General features: G+C 36.1%; 2 protein-coding genes across 2 annotated transcripts; both read right to left on the bottom strand.

Moving 5' to 3' along the window:
- Nucleotides 1-3,185: 3,185 nt before the first annotated feature.
- Nucleotides 3,186-4,198, bottom strand: LOC145121731 (uncharacterized). Its single transcript, XM_079057434.1, has 2 exons — nt 4,007-4,198; nt 3,186-3,812 (listed from the first exon to the last, which is right to left on the bottom strand). The coding sequence occupies exons 1-2, from the start codon at nt 4,196-4,198 to the stop codon at nt 3,186-3,188; spliced, it is 819 nt and encodes a 272-aa protein (XP_078913560.1).
- A 1-nt stretch (nt 4,199) lies between these two features.
- On the bottom strand, nt 4,200-19,289 carry LOC145121730 (protein FAR1-RELATED SEQUENCE 1-like). Its single transcript, XM_079057433.1, has 6 exons — nt 19,178-19,289; nt 19,100-19,134; nt 18,606-18,708; nt 17,700-18,242; nt 4,766-4,936; nt 4,200-4,546 (listed from the first exon to the last, which is right to left on the bottom strand). Exons 1-6 carry the CDS (start codon nt 19,287-19,289, stop codon nt 4,200-4,202), a joined length of 1,311 nt encoding a protein of 436 aa, XP_078913559.1.
- Nucleotides 19,290-20,298: the final 1,009 nt, after the last annotated feature.

The raw sequence follows: 20,298 nt of genomic DNA, 5'->3' as shown, positions 1-20,298 counted from the left end.
ATTTTATTACTTACCATTATATACATAAAAACAGGTATTCTTTCCAGTTGTTAGAAGTGCTCACATTTTTGTGATTGTCTTCAACTTAAAAAACCATCAATTGAAATTCTGGACAACAGTGCAGTTGGAGGGGATTATGAAGGGAAATACGGAGTACTATTGAAACCTTTGGTATGTACACAATTCACAACAACATAAAAGAACCAATTTATTACATATCTAACTTTTATTTTATTTAATGATCAGAAAAATTTGTTTCTGAGATACTTTAAAGAAATAAACCATCCAAGAGCAAATGCAATCTAAAAAGAAAGTATCACACCCCAATGACTTGAAATGCCATGAAGAATAGTTAAAAACAAAGTTGATTGTGGGGTCTTTGCAATGAGACATATGGAGACCTATATGGGACAACCACTCTCAAAGTGGAAACCAGGTCTTCATAAAGATAGTGCAATTCAACAAACTACTTTAGAGAAGCTCAGGCAAACGTATGCACGTCGAATGCTAACTTCTGAAATTAACATGTTGAAGGCTAAGGTGTTGGATCTTGCTGAAAAATATCAAAAAGTTGAATTCAAAGTGCGTACTACTCATGCATACAAGGCTATGCAAACAATTCAAAAAAAGGTTAAAAGAATATTGATGATTGCTTGTGATGAAGTGTGATGGTATAGAACAGTTTGTGTTGAAGATGAGTGAATTTAAAGTACATGTAAGATGATTCTGCGAAACAAGTTTTAGATGGTTTGTTAAATGTTATTGAACATCGTTTAAATAGTTTGTGAAATGCTTATGAACAAGTTTTGTTATCTTGTGTTGAATGAATATGTAATAGAAACAAGTTTGCTTATTTCTGTCATTTTTTTATATTCAAATATTTTCAAAGTTTATTTCTGTTTATTCATAAATGAATACGAATATAATATATTCATTTATGATTAAGTTAGCAGTAATATGTCAGTATAACAAAGTTCATATATGAATATAACAATTTTCAGATATGAATATAACTTATTTATTAGTAGAAACAAGTTTGCTTTTTCTGTCATTTTTTTTATATTCAAATATTTTCAAAGTTTATTTATGTTTATTCATAAATGAATACGAATATGATATATTCATTTATGATTAAGTTAGGAGTAATATGTTAGTATAACAAAGTTCAGATATGAACATAAAAAAGTTCAGATATGAATATAACTTATTTGTTAGTATAACAAAGTTCACATATTTGTATTCATTTATGCTAGTTTTCAATTTTATTTAAGTTTAGACAAAATTGCAAAAATGGTCCCTGTGGTATGCAATTTTTTGTGGTTTTAGTCCAAACCTCGAGTTTTTGGATTCATGGTCCTTTTGGAGTGGTTTGGATGTGGAATTGGTCCCCGGACTTAACTTCCATTAAGTTGTTGCTGTTAACCCCCTCATGTGCCCACCACATGAGGGTATATTTGTCTTTTCACTTCTAAGGGACCATTTTTGCACCTGAAAAAAATATATCCCCTTTTTTTTAAAAAAAAATTAATACCTATTTATTTTATATAATTTAATAATTAAAAAATAAAAGAGGTCTCTCTTTCTCTCTCTCCCTCCCTCCCTCCCCCCCTCTCTCTCTCTCTCAAATAAAACCTGCAACTTCCTCCATCTTCATTTGTGTAAACCCAGAAGACGAATGGAAGACATAGCATATCGAAAACCCAAAAATGAAGCCTATGAGAAAACCCAACTAATTAATAGCAACTTTAACCCATGGAAGATGAAGTCGGCGGCTGTTTCGATTGTGAACCTATTATGATTTTGGAACCTGTTATGATTTGTGAAAACCCAACAAATCGAAAATCAAATGTAGCAAATCGAACTTTCATCTCCACTCACATTTCCATCAACCAGAAGCCCGAAACGAAATAGTAGGAGTCCGTCGGAGCCGTCATCTCCGCCCACAACTACTACCCGACGCCACCTTGTTGTTGTTTCTACCGTGACTCCTACAATGAGGTAGTCATCACCGCTCCCTCCCTTCTCTACAGCAACAAACACCTTGAACCCAAGTGGGTAGCAGCGGTAGGTGGCTCCGCCACCTCCTCCTCTTTTGATGGGTTCGTCCGGCATCGCTCATCAAGGAAAGAAGGAAAGCGGTCGAAGCAATGGGTCAAGACAGGGGGATGGCGGAGTGTGCTGAGAACGAAAGTGGCAGCAGGTGGTGCTCGCTCCGGCGACTCCCGTTGCTTCTGTTTATCTCTTCCAGCGAGGTCGACATGTGAGAGACGGGGGGAGGAAGGAGTAAGGGTCGGAGATGTTTGGGGCTGCTGTACTCGACAAAATAAACACGGTTGTGGTGGGTTTTTACCATGGCATCGGGGAGGGGAGGAGGGAGCTGCTCTAGTGGCCGGTAGTGGTGGTTCTAGGTTGTAAGTAAAGAAGAAGGAAGGGGAATGATGTTTGGTGGTAGCTTCAATGGTGGTCAAGGAGAGAGAGAGAGAGAGAGAGAGAGAGAGAGAGAGAGAGAGAGAGAGAGAGAGAGAGAGAAACCTCTTTTATTTTTTAATTATTAAAATAAATAAATAGGTATTAATTTTTAAAAAAAAAGGGGGATATATTTTATTCAGTGCAAAAATGGTCCCTTAGAAGTGAAAAGACAGATATACCCTCATGTGGGAGGCACATGAGGGGGTTAACAGCAACAACTTAATGGAAGTTAAGTCTGGGACCAATTCGACATACAAACCACTCCAAAAGGACCATGAATCCAAAAAAACTTGGGGTTTGGACTAAAACCCCAAAAATTTGCATACCACAGGGACCATTTTTGCAATTTTGTCTTAAGTTTATTCATAATTGAATTCCAACATTGTATATTCATTCACCTTTAATATGTAAATAATAACATCTTCAATGATAAATGAATCCACATATTATGTATTCATTTATGAATAATTTACAAATAATACGTGTATTTCACATATAAATTTACCATATCAATATAACTTATTTAATATAACTTATTTAAAAAACAAATATGATATATTCATTTTAAAAGAACATATATTTCAAATCTCAATTTACCATATCAATATAAATGTGTATTATTCATACATGAATATTATTGTTTATGGTTTTTATCTACATATATTCATAAATGAATAAAACCAAAAAACATAAAAAAACAAACAAAAACAAAAACCCTAAATGTCTTTTGTTGATTGAGCAACTGCAATTCTTACTGAACATGTACGTAAATTGTGAGGAACTCGTTTTCCACATCCTGAACACATTCTATGTTCTTTTTTAGAATTTTCATATACTACTTCACCTGCACTTGAAATTCTTTTCTTGATTCTAGAACCTTTATTGCTTTGAACTTGAGGAACATGAATATTAATCTCTTTTGGAATAGGAATAGAAACACACATAATCTTGCATACGACTTCACCATCCGTTTTGCTTTTCAATCCAGCAGATGTATAATCACTCTCACTCTCAAATTCCTTCAACAGCATCTGTTTTTTCTCAGCAAACAAATCCATTTTCTTTTTGTCATCTCTTACAATATCCAAACATGATTCAAAATTATAAAATGAATCATTGACTAGCTTCACATTCTCACAATCCCCCGAATCAGATTGAAGAGAACTAAAACGATAATTTCTTGATATCACATCCTTTCTCCATCTTTTCAGAATGTACCTTTCAGGAATTTCTTTCACACCACATCTCATCATTATTGTAAAAGCACGTCTGCATAAAACACCCATACGCTTAAAATGTTCACAACTGCAATTTATTTCTTTCTCTTCAACTTTTATTTCAACCTGATACAAAAACATAATAAAAAAAATGAAAAAACAATTTAAACAAAAGTTACACATTTACATTCATATATGAACAATCATATATAAGTATTCATATATATATATATATATATATATATATATATATATATATATATATATATATATATATATATATATAACATTACATTTTTCATAAAAAACTATTAAATTACCTTAAATTCATTTTTAAATTCGTTTTTAGTGTTGTTGTGTTGCACAATATAAACTTCCCACCCATCTTCAATACCAACATACGAGTATGTACAGAAAAAACTTGCTTTATATATTTCCTTTTGCACCTCAAAAAATAATGTACTTGTATAACCCTTTGATGCTTTTAGTTCTATTTCTCGAGGTGTTTGCATTTTATATCAAGCTCTCGTTGAGTATTCCTTGCTTTTGAATGGCAGTGTCGTAATTCATCATGAAATTCAAAAGTAAATTACCACTTTCTGGGTAGGTATTAAAGAATGAATTCATACTCTCTGACCTCGATATAGTCTTCATCAACCCACACATTGCAATATCATTAAAATATCCAGGTATCCATGAATCACGTTTTGTAAACATGTATTTAAACCATCTCGTGTCTTCCAGATTGAATTCTTTCATAAGCAAACCCCATTTCACCTCAAATACATCAGGTTTCATATTAATGTCCCAAACAAGCTTCGAGAATCTTTTTCTAAAGTCTATGTTCGTAAATAAATCATCTGATATATGTATTAAAACAAAAATAATATAAACTTCTATATTTATTCATAAATGAATAAATATGAATAAGTAAAATATCAATAAATATTCATAAATGAATAAACTAATATTTGAAAAAATTACTATATTCATCTATGAATAACTAAATACTATCATACATATTTGAAATATAATAAATAATACTTTGTTTTTCAACTTCTTCATTATATGCCACATACATAATCGGTGCTTTGAATTAGGAAAAACATTCTCAATAGCTTGTTTTATTGCAGCATCTTGATCGGTTAAAACAAGTGTTGGTTCTTTCCCATGAATTTTAAGAAACGCTTTAAGCAACCAAGAGTAGGACTCAATGCTTTCATTGCTTAGCAAACCCGCTCCAACAGTAACTGATTTTTTATGATGATCAATAGCAGTAAATGGAATGTCACACCCCCGAACCAGACGGCGGAAACGTCCGGGGGCTCGTGTGACTAACAATTGAATAATCATCACAATGAATATACATGAATCATAACACGATCATCACCAACATTACATAATACAACTGGCATTGTTCACATCAAGTACATTGTTAAAATACATAAGTTCAAATTGTTAAAAAGAAATACGATAAGTGTTGTACATAAAACAAAACCATACACACTTGCATATCTTCCAGCTTAACGATTACCTGAGAATACAAGTTATTTTGAAAACGGTCAACATATATAATGTTGGTGAGTTCATAAGTAGGTTTGACTAAAAGTCTTTGTATCTTTCCTAAAAACCCAGAAAATCCGATATTTTCTGTAAAATGTCTGAAAATGTTGTGAAAATCAAGTATAAATGCATGTGTGAATTTCATAGTTATAGTTTATAAAAGAGTAGTTTAGTTTCATTGTATTGTGAATAAATGATAAACGTATATGAATAATTTCCTCCAGAAAATCCGATATTTTCTGTTTTATAACAATGTCTAAATTCTTATATCGTTAAATAAGTTGTTTTGTATTATCATAATCGAAGAGTTTATCTTCGAAAGTTTACTTTTGGTACTGAATCCCTATATGAGCCGTTATAACCATGCATGATAATGACTAGGTCGTCCGTCTTGGTATTTTTCCAAATGTCGGTCTTGCTAAGGATGTTGTCGCCCTAGACTGGCCTAGTCTAGTTGTAGCGAACAGCTAAGGCGTGGGGGGTCACCCCGTATAGATCTATACACAAACTTCCGCTTTCCTACCAGGAAACTCTGATTATAACTACAGGCTACGATTGTACACTCAGTGGTGCCAACCGACAAGTCTCACTAGATTCTCAACCTCTTTTTTTGTACTATGTTTAATGTTTACGTATAAGTGAGATGTTTTTTGTATTTGAAAGGTACATGAATAACTTCACGAAGTTTAATGATTACATAAAGGTATCATTACGGCTTACTAACATATGAAATTTCCATTCCAAGCCCTATTAGTATGTAACTAGGCCACAAAGGCCCAATCACATGTAAAAGGGTAATTTAGGCCGAATAGGCATGAAAATGAGCCACAAAAGCCCAATAAACATGTAATCCATAACTTAGGCCCAAATTAACATGTAAGTGGGCCACAAAGCCCAATAAACATGTCATGGAAAACATTGGGCTCAATAGACACTTAGTTGGGCCCTTAGGGCCCAATGGCCAAGTAATGTGAATATTAGGCCCAATAAATAGTTATCGACGTATTTCATTCGTTCGTTTTTATTCCGTTGTTTGTTTAGCTTGAGGTTTGCTAGATTGATGAAAAGAAATCTTTCATTTTTTAAAAATGACATTTTTGGCCAATAATCCTCCAATTTTTAATTAAGGCCCAAAGTTTTATAAAAATGACACTTTAGTCCAAAATTTATAAAAATTTGTAATTTTGTCCCAAATGTCTAGAAACTTATGGTTTTAACCCAAAATGTTATATTTTAACATTTTGAACCATGTTTTGCAGAAAAATACATTTTCAGCCCCTTGTTTGTAAAATTTTACACTTTCGGCCCAATTTTTGGAAAACTTTACATTTTTGGTCCAATTTGAAAATAAATGATATTTTCACCTCTAATTTTGGTTTATTTACATTTATGACTCAAACTTTGGCCAAATAACATTTTTAAACTTTAAAACCTCATTTTTTCGCAAATTGGGCCCAAAGGCCGTGAGGCCCAAACGTTTGGCCCAATAAGCTTAAATTTGGATTTTTGTCCCTTTTAAAAGTATGTTTAGCATAAAAATACCTTTTTATACAAGTAAGACCTGTTTGGCCCTTTTAAAAACAGAATTTTCACTTTTTACCCTTATCTTTTGTTTTCTTGACAATTTTAACCTTTAACAAGGTTTTTGTTGAATTCTTTTGCATCTTAAAACACGTGTTCACTTTTGGCTTGATAATATGATGTATATAGTGTTGTAGTTCTTAGATCTTTGCTACATAATACTTAAATCTTCGAGATTCACTAAGATCTAACACATTTTTACCAAATAAACTAAGAATTCACACAAAACATGCATATAACACATAGATCTACACATTTTACTTGCATTATCCCCCAAAAATCATATGAAAACTGAAAATAAAGGGGGTATGAACTCACCTTTGCTTGATGTTTCGGTTTTTGGAAGAAGAAGTGGAAAGATGAAGTGATTCTCGGCCCTAGCAACTCCCTTGAGTAGATCTCGAACTTAAGAAGATTTCTAGGAGTATGATCACCAAAAACTTTATTTAAAAGAGTGATCTATCATGAAGATGGAGTTATAAAACTTGCATGTATAAAGGCTTACCAAGAATGATGATTATCTTGTGAAAATCCTCTTGAAACCTAAGCAAAATCTTGAGAATTTTGGAGGAAGAAGATGGATGATTTTTTAGAGTAATGGAGAGAATTTGTGTAATGTGTGTGTGTGTGTTTGTTGTCTTCGGCCGAGAGAAGAAGAGAGGGGAGAGAGAGAGAGGTGAGGTGACAAGAATGGATGCATGGGCGGTCTTCACCTTGATATATGTTGGATATTATGGAGGTGACACTCTAAAGTCAACTCCCCCCCCCCTAATTCTTCTCTTTTTTTTACACATGGGCCGAGATTTTGGGCTAGGAGGAAAGAGTAGATTGGGCCCATTAACTCTAGCTAGGATACTTGTACCCTAAACATAAGGTTTTTCGGCCCATTGGGTTCTTGGAGGCATTCACGGCCCGCATAGAATAAAAGAATGGGCTTATGGCTCACTAAGGTTAAATGGATTAATTATGGCCCAATAAGGCCCATTGGGGTTAGAATGAATCATTCTAGACCCAAATGGCCCAAATTGTTTTAGATTTATGAATTGGGTCCAAATAGGATCCAATTAGGGCTTCTAAGTCCAATAAGGTTGAATTGGGTGCTTATTGGTCCATTAGGCCCAATAAGGAACTCCTAGTCCAATATGGACTTAAACCATGGATCTTAGGGCTTCAGACTCTTTGATGAATACAATTGATGAATCTAACTGAGCATTGAGTGAGATTTACTTAAAGTATATGTTTTACAATTGATGAATGGTTACACAGGAATAGAATTTCCTAGCTAAAATGTCAGTTGTGACATCATCCCCCTGTTAGAGGGAATTTCGTCCCGAAATTCTTTTGAAAACTAGGTTTGTGAAGGAAAGAATAGGTGAGGGTACTTCTGATTCATCTGATCTTCACGTTCCCACGTGAATTCCGGTCCGCGTTTCACGCTCCATCGAACCTTCACGATCGGGATGCGACTTTTCTTTGTACGCTTCACCTCCCTATCCATAATCTCAACTGGTTCTTCGGCGAACAGGAGATTCTCGTTTATCTCTATCTCTTCCAAAGGAACGACAAGGGTTTCATCTGATAGACACTTTTTCATATTCGAGACGTGGAACACTAGGTGTACGTTGCTGAGCTCGACGGGTAGTTGTAGCTTGTAAGCCACTGGACCAATCCGGGCAAGAATCTCGAATGGTCCAATGTATCGCGGGTTCAATTTTCCTCTTTTCCCAAATCGAATCATTCCCTTCCATTGAGAGACCTTTAATAGCACGCGATCCCCGACTTGAAATTCTAGTGGATTTCGCCGCTTGTCAGCATAGCTCTTCTGTCGGTCTCGCGATGCCTGAAGTCGAACTTTGATTTGGACTATCTTCTCGGTTGTTCCACGAATAATTTCGGGTCCTATAAGAGCACTGGCTGGCGATTGCCCTTTTGCTAGTTGAGTGTCACCCACCTCGGCCCAGCATAGGGGCGATCTACATTTACGACCATAGAGAGCCTCGAAGGGAGCAACCTTGATGCTCGTATGGAAACTGTTGTTATAAGAAAATTCGATCAGAGGCAAGTGGGCATCCCATGATTTTCCGAAGTCAATCACGCAAGCTCGGAGCATATCCTCTAGTGTCTGGATGGTACGTTCACTCTGACCATCCGTCTGAGGGTGGTAGGCGGTGCTCATATCTAGTTGTGTTCCCATTGCCTTCTGAAGAGATTGCCAGAATCTTGAAGTAAATATGCTATCTCGATCCAAGATAATAGATATTGGTACTCCATGAAGTCTTACAACCTCATTGAGATAGATTCGGGTCAACTTTTCCATCTTGTAGGATTCTTTTATTGGCAGGAAATGAGCGGATTTTGTCAATCTATCGACAATTACCCAGATAGCATCCAATCTGTCTGTTGTCTTTGGCAATTTGGTCATGAATTCCATAGTAATCCTTTCCCATTTCCACTCGGGTATCATTGGTTGTTGCAATAGTCCCGAGGGATTTTGGTATTCCACTTTCACCTTGGCGCAAGTAAGACACTTGCCCACGAAAGTAGCTATCTCTGCCTTCATATTAGGCCACCAATATTGCTGCTTGATATCACAATACATTTTATCTGACCCCGGATGAATGGAATATCGCGTCTTGTGGGCTTTATGCATGACTTTCTCTCTGAATCCCCCAATTTTGGGAACCCATATTCTATTCATGAAGTAGTGGGTTCCATCGTCTTTAACTTCGAGCTCCTTCTCCATTCCTCGTAGCGATTCACTAGTGACATTCTCCGGCTTCAATGCGTCCAATTGAACTTTCTTGATCTGTGAGGCTAGATGAGATTGGATGGTGATTGACAGAGTCTTCACGCGCCGATTTGAATACTCCTTTCTGCTCAGGGCATCGGCTACCACATTAGCCTTGCCTGGATGATATTTGATCTCACATTCATAATCGTTTAACAGCTCAACCCATCTTCGCTGCCTCATGTTTAGCTCCTTTTGATTTAGAATGTGCTGGAGGCTCTTGTGGTTTATAAAGATGGTGCACTTGGTACCATAGAGGTAGTGTTTCCAAATTTTTAAGGCGAAGACCACCGCCCCCAGTTCAAGATCATGCGTGGTGTAATTTACTTCATGCGCTTTCAGTTGTCTGGATGCATAAGCAATTACTTTCTCTCGTTGCATGAGGATACAACCTAAACCCTGATTCGAAGCATCACAGTAAACTATGAAGTCTTCAGTTCCCTCCGGTAAGGATAGCACTGGAGCACTACAGAGGGCTTGCTTCAAGGTTTGGAAGGCAAACTCTTGCTTTTCGGTCCATTTGAAGGGTACGCCTTTTTGGGTTAACGTGGTGAGGGGTTTGGCTATCTTGGAAAAATTCTGAATGAATCTTCGGTAGTAGCCGGCAAGACCCAAGAATTGACGAATTTCTGTTGGCGTTGACGGAATTGCCCAATTTTCGATTGCCTTGATCTTGGAGGGGTCCACATGTATTCCTTCCTGACTGACTACATGGCCCAGGAAGTTCACACTACGGAGCCAGAACTCGCACTTGGAGAGTTTCGCATACAACTTTTCAGCCCGTAGGGTTTCTAAAATCTGTTGAAGGTGTCGGCAATGATCTTCTTCACTTCGAGAGTACACGAGAATATCGTCGATGGAAACGATGATGAATTTATCAAGGAATGGGCAACAGATTCGATTCATGAGGTCCATAAATGCAGCGGGGGCATTTGTTAGACCGAAGGGCATTACGACGAATTCGTAATGACCGTATCGAGTTCGGAAAGCAGTCTTAGGAATGTCCTCGTCTCGGACTTTGAGTTGATGATAACCGGATCTCAGATCTATTTTTGAAAAGTAACTAGCTCCTTGAAGCTGGTCAAATAGATCATCAATTCGTGGAAGTGGATACCGGTTTTTGATGGTGAGTTTGTTTAATTCCCTATAGTCGATGCACATCCTGAAGGATCCGTCTTTCTTTTTAACGAAAAGAACCGGAGCTCCCCATGGCGAGAAGTTGGGTCTGATGAATCCTTTATCCAGGAGTTCGCTTAGTTGAATTGATAATTCTTGCATTTCTGCAGGAGCCAACCTATAGGATGATTTGGATATTGGAGTGGCTCCAGGCACTAGGTCGATTCGGAATTCGATTTGTCGCTCTGGGGGTATTCCCGGAAGATCTTCTGGAAACACGTCCGGGAAGTCACATGCCACTGGGATGTTGCGAATGTTCGCTTCCTCTTTGGTTTTGTCCACCACGTGAGCAAGGAATGCGTAGTTCTTCTTTTGTAGACTCTTTTGCGCCTTGATACATGAGATAAGGCGAAGGTTTGCGTCGGGTTTATCTCCATAGATTATTAGGGTTTCGTGATTACGAAGATGAAGGCGAACGACCTTCTCGTGACACATAATATCGGCATGATGGGGGCTTAACCAATCCATGCCGATGATCACATCAAAACTCCTAATATTTACAGGCATTAAGCTTATTTGGAAGGTGTAATTGTTTAGTACTAACGTACATCCTATATAGATATCTTCTGTTGTTTCTGATTTCCCATTAGCCATTTCCACCGTAAAGGCTTCGTTGAGCTTCCAGGGTTGTTGATTTAGCAAGTGTTTGAATTTATTACCAACAAAACTTTGTTCCGCCCCACTATCAAATAGGATGCATGCATACGAGTTGTTAAGTAGGAACGTACCGGTGACAACGGCTGGGTCCTGTACTGCTTCACCCTGACCCATTGTTAGCACTCTCCCTGCTGCTCCTGCCCCTTGATTGTTCGCGTTGGGGCAGTTTCGCCTGAAATGCCCAGTCTTCCCACATCCGTAACAGGTATAGCTGGCTCCAGCATTGGTGTTGTTGTTATTGTTGTTGTTGTTGTTGTTGTTGTTGTTGTTGTTGTTGTTGTTGTTGTTTGTCATCTGGTTCTGTGGGAGTTGAGTCCTACAATACTTTGTTGTATGACCCTTCCGGTTGCACCTTGTGCAACTCATCTCTCTGCACTCTCCATGATGGTGGAAGTTGCATTTGTTACACTTGGGAAGAATTCCTGAATACTGCTTTGAAGCATTTGGCGTGGATGAGGCTGGAGCATGTGGTGTGGTGGTAACTTGTGTTGCAGCATGGACAGACACCGTTTGTTGCTTCTTAGACGATTCCAAGTTTTTCTTTCCCTTTCTCTTGTTGTTTCTCCCCTTCTTTTTATCTTCTTCCTTCTTAACCTCCGTTTCCACTGTCTTGGCACCCTTCTTATTGCCATGATCGTACAGTTTCTTGGCCAGTCTCTTGGCGCTATCAAACGTCTCAGGGTTTGCCGTAATAACATTCCCTTGGATAGGTGCAGTCAATCCCCAGATAAACCTCTCAATATTTTTCCCTTCTGAGGTGATCATTCCGGGACACAGAAGAGATAGCTCACTAAACCGGGATATGTATGCGTCGATGTTGGAGTTTTGAACTGTGAGGTTCCACAACTCTTGTTCCATCTTCTGAATCTCACCTCTAGGACAGTATTTTGCTAACAACATCTCCCTCAGCTCCTCCCAGGGCATCGCATTTGCCACCGGGAGTTTCATGGCCTCCACATGGCCATTCCACCAGGAAAGGGCTTGGTCAATGAACGTGCAGGCTGCGAACTTGACCTTACACTCATCCGGACATCCGCAGATTTCGAAGACGGATTCTACCTTTTCGATCCATATCTTTAGGGCTATTACGCCTCATGTCCCATTAAAGGTCCGAGGTTTGGCGTTGGCGAAATCTTTGTAGGTGCATGCCCGTACGGCTCCGTGGTTTGTCCCTTGATTGGTGCTTCCGGCTCCCTGCTCTTTGCCTTCTCCATTGTTTCCATTGCGAATCTGCGCAAGTGCTGCAGTGACCGCAGCGGACACTGCTGCCTGGAATGCAACCGAGTTTATCTCAGGTGGGGTCGGTGTTGCGTTGTTTCCACGGGTGGGTCTTTGAGGCATCTTTCTGTCATGGAATGGAAAGATGTTGAGTGCCTATTGTTTTGCGTGTTTGTGATCCTATAGACTAGGGGCATAGTGTGTGTATTTAAGTACTTTCATGCATTAACATTAAAACAAGGAAAATAAAACACATAGCAGGCGACAAGTCATGATAAAACATAAATCATTTTCATTAATTCTAATAGTTTTGATACATGAAAATTTGCCAGAAGGCATACAGTACATGAGAAAATATAAAATCCGGCAGTATAACGACCCTATGAGTAGTGTAATCACTTAAACATAGAGTCGGTAGTACATGGCATAGTACGCCTAAGAGAAACCTATTACCAACGATAGCTACTGCTGGTCCTAGTCATGGTGGGATGTGCCAGGGGGAAAACATATTATTAGTAGGAGATACGGCTTGTTCCTCATACGGTGAGACCTATACGGCAAGTAGTAGAGCAAGTCCTATCAGTAGAGATGACGATGATACTCAATCGTCAAGCTGACGTATCAGGAGTTCAGCCAGTTCATCCGCCTCTTGGGTGATTACCTCTACCCTTTGCTCGGATCGTACAGCCCTTGCTTCGGCCGTAAAAAAAGTTGAAGCTTGAGGCTGATAATTGCTTCCTCGAGAGAGCGTAGATAGTCTGTATCACCCTTCTGAACCGGGCGGGGATTTGATGGGACTTTCGATAGGTGGGGTTCACTACGTGCCTCCTCTACGTCCTTCTCTTCATCTAACTCCTGGTCAGATTTGTCATATTCGTAATTAGTTACCACATATTCTTCCTGTTCCACATCGGGATCCTCCTCAAGCATCCCTTGAGCCACTAGTGCTTGGTGGAAATGTACTCCTTACTGATCATCATCCATGATGACTGCATGGGACGCAGGAACAAGTCATGTTTTAATTATTCCTATAGTATATTTTAATTATTTAAGTTTTGGGTTCCCTAGAGTTTTGGAGAGTAACGTAGGCTTTTGGATTCATTTCCCGCTATGATTACTCCCGAACACATGTTGGTCATATTCTGAATAAATATAGTTGATCAGGCTATATTTATCCCTAATATGATTACATAATTGCCCAGGTTTAATCATAGTGTTCAATTTCCTCCAGAAGCTTTTATTAGATGTTGTTAGAATATTATCCTAGTATACGCACATAAGAGTGAGATTTTTGTTTTGTTCAGAGTTATTTAGTCCCATTGTGTATATAGTTGCATATCATGTATGGTTACATATGCTAGTTCACTATAAACATTGCTCTGATACCAACCTGTCACACCCCCGAACCAGACGGCGGAAACGTCCGGGGGCTCGTGTGACTAACAATTGAATAATCATCACAATGAATATACATTAATCATAACACGATCATCACCAACATTACATAATACAACTGGCATTGTTTACATCAAGTACATTGTTAAAATACATAAGTTCAAATTGTTAAAAAGAAATACGATAAGTGTTGTTACATAAAACAAAACCATACACACTTGCATATCTTCCAGCTTAACGATTACCTGAGAATACAAGTTATTTTGAAAACGGTCAACATATATAATGTAGGTGAGTTCATAAGTAGGTTTGACTAAAAGTCTTTGTATCTTTCATAAAAACCCAGAAAATCCGATATTTTCTGTAAAATGTCTGAAAAATGTTGTGAAAATCAAGTATAAATGCATGTGTGAATTTCATAGTTATAGTTTATAAAAGAGTAGTTTAGTTTCATTGTATTGTGAATAAATGATAAATGTATATGAATAATTTCCCCCAGAAAATCCGATACTTTCTGTTTTATAACAATGTCTAAATTCTTATATCATTAAATAAGTTGTTTTGTATTGACATAATCGAAGAGTTTATCTTCGAAAGTTTACTTTTGGTATTGAATCCCTATATGAGCCCTTATAACCATGCATGATAATGACTAGGTCGCCCGTCTTGGTATTTTTCCAAATGCCGGTCTTGCTAAGGATGTTGTCGCCCTAGACTGGCCTAGTCTAGCTGTAGCGAACAGCTAAGGCGTGGGGGGTCACCCCGTATAGATCTATACACAAACTTCCGCTTTCCTACCAGGAAACTCTGATTATAACTACAGGCTACGATTGTACACTCAGTGGTGCCAACCGACAAGTCTCACTAGATTCTCAACCTCTTTTTTTGTACTATGTTTAATGTTTACGTATAAGTGAGATGTTTTTTGTATTTGAAAGGTACATGAATAAGTTCACGAAGTTTAATGATTACATAAAGGTATCATTACGGCTTACTAACATATGAAATTTCCATTCCAAGCCCTATTAGTATGTAACTAGGCCACAAAGGCCCAATCACATGTAAAAGGGTAATTTAGGCCGAATAGGCATGAAAATGAGCCACAAAAGCCCAATAAACATGTAATCTATAACTTAGGCCCAAATTAACATGTAAGTGGGCCACAAAGCCCAATAAACATGTCATGGAAAACATTGGGCTCAATAGACACTTAGTTGGGCCCTTAGGGCCCAATGGCCAAGTAATGTGAATATTAGGCCCAGTAAATAGTTATCGACGTATTTCGTTCGTTCGTTTTTATTCCGTTGTTTGTTTAGCTTGAGGTTTGCTAGATTGATGAAAAGAAATCTTTCATTTTGTAAAAATGACATTTTTGGCCAATAATCCTCCAATTTTTAATTAAGGCCCAAAGTTTTATAAAAATGACACTTTAGTCCAAAATTTATAAAAATTTGTAATTTTGTCCCAAATGTCTAGAAACTTACGGTTTTAACCCAAAATGTTATATTTTCACATTTAGAACCCTGTTTTGCAGAAAAATACATTTTTAGCCCCTTGTTTGTAAAATTTTACACTTTCGGCCCAATTTTTGGAAAACTTTACATTTTTGGTCCAATTTGAAAATAAATGATATATTCACCTCTAAATTTGGTTTATTTACATTTATGACTCAAACTTTGGCCAAATAACATTTTTAAACCTTAAAACCTCATTTTTTATCAAATTGGGCCCAAAGGTCGTGAGGCCCAAACGTTTGGCCCAATAAGCTTAAATTTGCATTTTTGACCCTTTTAAAAGTATGTTTAGCATAAAAATACCTTTTTATACAAGTAAGACCTGTTTGGCCCTTTTAATAACAGAATTTTCACTTTTTACCCTTATCTTTTGTTTTCTTGACAATTTTAACCTTTAACAAGGTTTTTGTTGAATTCTTTTGCATCTTAAACATGTGTTCACTTTTGGCTTGATAATATGATGTATATAGTGTTGTAGTTCTTAGATCTTTGCTACATAATACTTAAAATTTCGAGATTCACTAAGATCTAACACATTTTTACCAAATAAACTAAGAATTCACACAAAACATGCATATAACACATAGATCTACACATTTTACTTGCATTCTCCCCTAAAAATCATATGAAAACCGAAAATAAAGGTGGTATGAACTCACCTTTGCTTGATGTTTCGGTTTTTGGAAGAAGAAGTGGAAAGATGAAGTGATTTTCGGCCCTAGCAACTCCCTTGAGTAGATCTCGAACTTAAGAAGATTTCTAGGAGTATGATCACTAAAAACTTTGTTTAAAAGAGTGATTTATCATGAAGATGGAGTTATAAAACTTGCATGTATAAAGGCTTACCAAGAATGATGATTATCTTGTGAAAATCCTCTTGAAACCTAAGCAAAATCTTGAAAATTTTGGAGGAAGAAGATGGATGATTTTTGAGAGTAATGGAGAGAATTTGTGTAATGTGTGTGTGTGTTTGTTGTCTTCGGCCGAGAGAAGAAGAGAGGGGAGAGAGAGAGAGGTGAGGTGACAAGCATGGATGCATGGGAGGTCTTCACCTTGATATATGTTGGATATTATAGAGGTGGCACTCCAAAGTCAACCCCCCTAATTCTTCTCTTTTTCTTTTTTTTTACACATGGGCCGAGATTTTGGGCTAGGAGGAAAGAGTAGATTGGCCCCATTAACTCTAGCTAGGATACTTGGACCCTAAACATAAAGTTTTTCGGCCCATTGGGCTCTTGGAGGCATTCACGGCCCACATAGAATAAAAGAATGGGCTTATGGCTCACTAAGGTTAAATGGATTAATTATGGCCCAATAAGGCCCATTGGGGTTAGAATGAATCATTCTAGACCCAAATGGCCCAAATTGTTTTAGATTTATTAATTGGGTCCAAATAGGATCCAATTAGGGCTTCTAAGTCCAATAAGGTTGAATTGGGTGCTTATTGGTCCATTAGGCCCAATAAGGACCTCCTAGTCCAATATGGACTTAAATCATGGATCTTAGGGCTTCAGACTTTTTGATGAATACAATTGATGAATCTAACTGGGCATTGAGTGAGATTTACTTAAAGTATATGTTTTACAATTGATGAATGGTTACACAGGAATATAATTTTCTAGCTAAAATGCCAGTTGTGACATGGAACAAAAACCATTCGATACCTAACACACACAAAAAAAGTGTTCATTAAAGTCAATTTTTGATGTATTCATAAGTAAATATAAAAATATTCATGTATGAATACAATTACAGTATATTATTAGAATAATTTCAACAATAAAAACTGAACATGAAACGTAAAAGTTAAAATATTCATATATGAATAAGCAATAAAAAAGTAGATAGAATAACTTACTTGTTTGTTCGGAAAGTCGCATCAAACGAGATAACATCACCAAATTCAGCATAATATGCCTTCTCCATTTCATCAGCCCAAAACATACAGTCCAAAACATTATCTTGACAATTAAACTCAAATGAGTAATTTGGATAGTGAGCTCGATGGTCATTCATTGTGTTTACTATCATTTGGGTATCTTTATAACCTATAACCCTGTTGATATCTCTCCTTAAAAATTTTTTAGTCAACTACTTTGGGCTTTACAAACTCATACCCACCTCTTAGACTTGCCCTCAACTTATGAGCCATAGTTGGGCCTATTTTTGATGTGGAAGCACGCACTATAAACTCTTTTTCTGAATATGACATTTGTCTCGCTTTTTTTAAATCACTTCTCTTCTCAAGTGGATGGTTGTGAAGTTCATCAAACTGAAAAACTTTATAATCTGGAGTTCCATACACAGATTCAAATATAATCTTTGCTTGACAACCAATAACTCTTGAATTTGAATTTCGTTTCCTCCTAACACCACTTGTACCCAATGTGTCACAAAATTTCTTTTTTTGTTTGCCACCACGATTACATATAATATGTTTCTTCTTTATAATCTTGTTATCAAGCCTTGACTGCGTGCTCAGTCTCACATCAAAACCACCAATTTCAGCATACCCAGAATACATTTTGATGGCCAACTTTAATGATTTGAAGATTAAACCTTTAAATGGAATAAGTTGAACAGGTACATCTGGCTTATAGACATGTTCTCCAGTTATATCACCACAATATTGCGCATCATCTACTGAACTCGAAGATTCACCACCTAAAAAGTTATAAATCTAAATCAATCTAATAATGCATGAATAAAACAATCATATATGAATAAAACAATCATATATGAATACATGAAATTCATATGAATAAAACAAAAAACAATGTTTATTAATGGATTAATAAAACATTCATATATGAATACATAAAATTCATGAGGATTCAAAATATATAAAATAAACATAACTTATTCATATATGAATAAAACGAAAATAATAAAAAATTCGAAATTACAATTATCACACGTTTATTCATATATGTATAAGGCAACAATTTATTCATATTAACATATTCATATGTCAATAAATGATAATCTACAAAATTTAAAACAACAAAGTAATTCAATAATTGATACCTTCAAAAAATGAGTTTTCAACATCTTCTTCTTCACTCTCACACATAGAAGAATACAAATCACCATCAATAACACTAGAATTCGACATAATAAACCAAATGATCTGTATAAATAAACAAAAACAATCTTAATATCGAATATATCTCACAAAAAAAGTCGTAAATATGAAAACCTTGTTAATTTCGAATATATCTCACCTCAACGTACAAAATATCTGAAAGAAACTTAAATCAGCTCGATCAGATGATGCAATTAAGCAATCTCTCTCAGTTCAGAGCGTAAGAACTACAAAGATATATCCGATTGAAAATTAAATCAGCTCCGATTTGAAATAAAGATCTCAAACTACATAACAAAAATTCGATGAAACAACTCCAATACATATTCGAAACTTTAGCAAAAACGAAAATAATACGCGTAATTCTAAACAAATTATATAAAGCAATAATCTTGATAATGAACTCCGATATATCCGATTCAAACGATATACATACCTGATCAAATCGGAAACTGAATACGAAGAAGAAAACTAAAACACAGATGCGAAACTTCACGATTAATGGAAAAAATACGTATAATTGCTAACGAGTTATATAAAGAAAATAATCTTGATAATGAATTCTCAATATCCGATTCAAACGAGCTAAATATATCATCAAATTGGAAACTGATAACAACGAACATGTAAGTTCTATATAAAAAAGTTGCTAATTTACAAAGATACCCTTAATGAAAAATTACACGCGCATTTTTTTAAGGTGTACATGTTAGATAAATGATTGGCTGAGAATAATTCCCTCATTCTCAACATTTTTTATTTTCTCAATTTAACTTACCCCTCTCTCTCTCTCTCTCTCTCTCTCTCTATATATATATATATATATATATATATATATATATATATATATATATATATATATATATATATATATATGGTGATGTTCAATAGAGAACCATAATTAACCAATGAACCAAGGAACCAATCGTGAGCGTCGGAAATCATAACGATCAACGGCCAAGCAAATAGATGTACACTTTTACATTGGACGCACATACACCAGATTATACCAAAAAATCCACCATTTACCAAAAAACTCACCACTTTTTTTCGTTTAAAAATTTTTTTAGGCCATGTTTTTTAACCAAAAAAAAACCGAATATACCGTTGTTCACGATTTTTCGTCCTCTTTCCATTGAGATCCATGATGATATATAAAAAACGAACTTTTTTTTTTCGAAAAAAACTCACTTCATTTTCTTTAATGAAAAAAGTTAAGGTCTATTTTTTATAGAAAAAATTAATAAATATATCAAAATTCATATTTTTTGTACTTTTTAAACATAGATTGATATTCATGTTTAAAAAAAAACGATATTTCAGTTCATATTCACATTGTGAACCTGTTCAGATTCATATTGTAAACCTGTTCAGATTCAAATTGTAAACCTCCTCAGATTCACAGTGTGCATAATAATAAGTCAGATTCACAGTGTGAATCTGAACTGATCGGAGCTTTTTCACATTGTGAATATTAAAATTTGAAATATTTACAGTTTAGATTCACAGTGTGAATGTACACTGATTGAAGTTTTTTTTTTGTGAACCTTCTCAGATTCACAGTGTGCATAATAGTAATTCAGATTCACAATGTGAATCTGAACTGTTAGAGATTTTTCATATTGTGAATGTTAA

The sequence above is a fragment of the Lactuca virosa genome, chromosome 6 (assembly GCF_052849685.1).
Source record: "Lactuca virosa cultivar CGN04683 chromosome 6, Lactuca_virosa_CGN04683_v6, whole genome shotgun sequence".
Taxonomy (NCBI): Eukaryota; Viridiplantae; Streptophyta; class Magnoliopsida; order Asterales; family Asteraceae; genus Lactuca; species Lactuca virosa.
Note: the sequence above shows the minus strand (reverse complement) of the source record. Positions and strands in the feature narration are given on the sequence as shown.

Coding starts and splice junctions, on each gene's coding strand:
- LOC145121731 (XM_079057434.1), bottom strand. CDS start 4,198: ATGCAAACACCTCGAGAAATAGAACTAAAAGCATCAAAGGGTTATACA. Junction 3,813..4,006: donor AATTTAAAAATGAATTTAAG/GTAATTTAATAG, acceptor TTTTTGTATCAG/GTTGAAATAAAAGTTGAAGA.
- LOC145121730 (XM_079057433.1), bottom strand. CDS start 19,289: ATGTTCGTTGTTATCAGTTTCCAATTTGATGATATATTTAGCTCGTTT. Junction 19,135..19,177: donor TAACTCGTTAGCAATTATAC/GTATTTTTTCCA, acceptor TCTGTGTTTTAG/TTTTCTTCTTCGTATTCAGT. Junction 18,243..18,605: donor TGAAAACTCATTTTTTGAAG/GTATCAATTATT, acceptor ATAACTTTTTAG/GTGGTGAATCTTCGAGTTCA.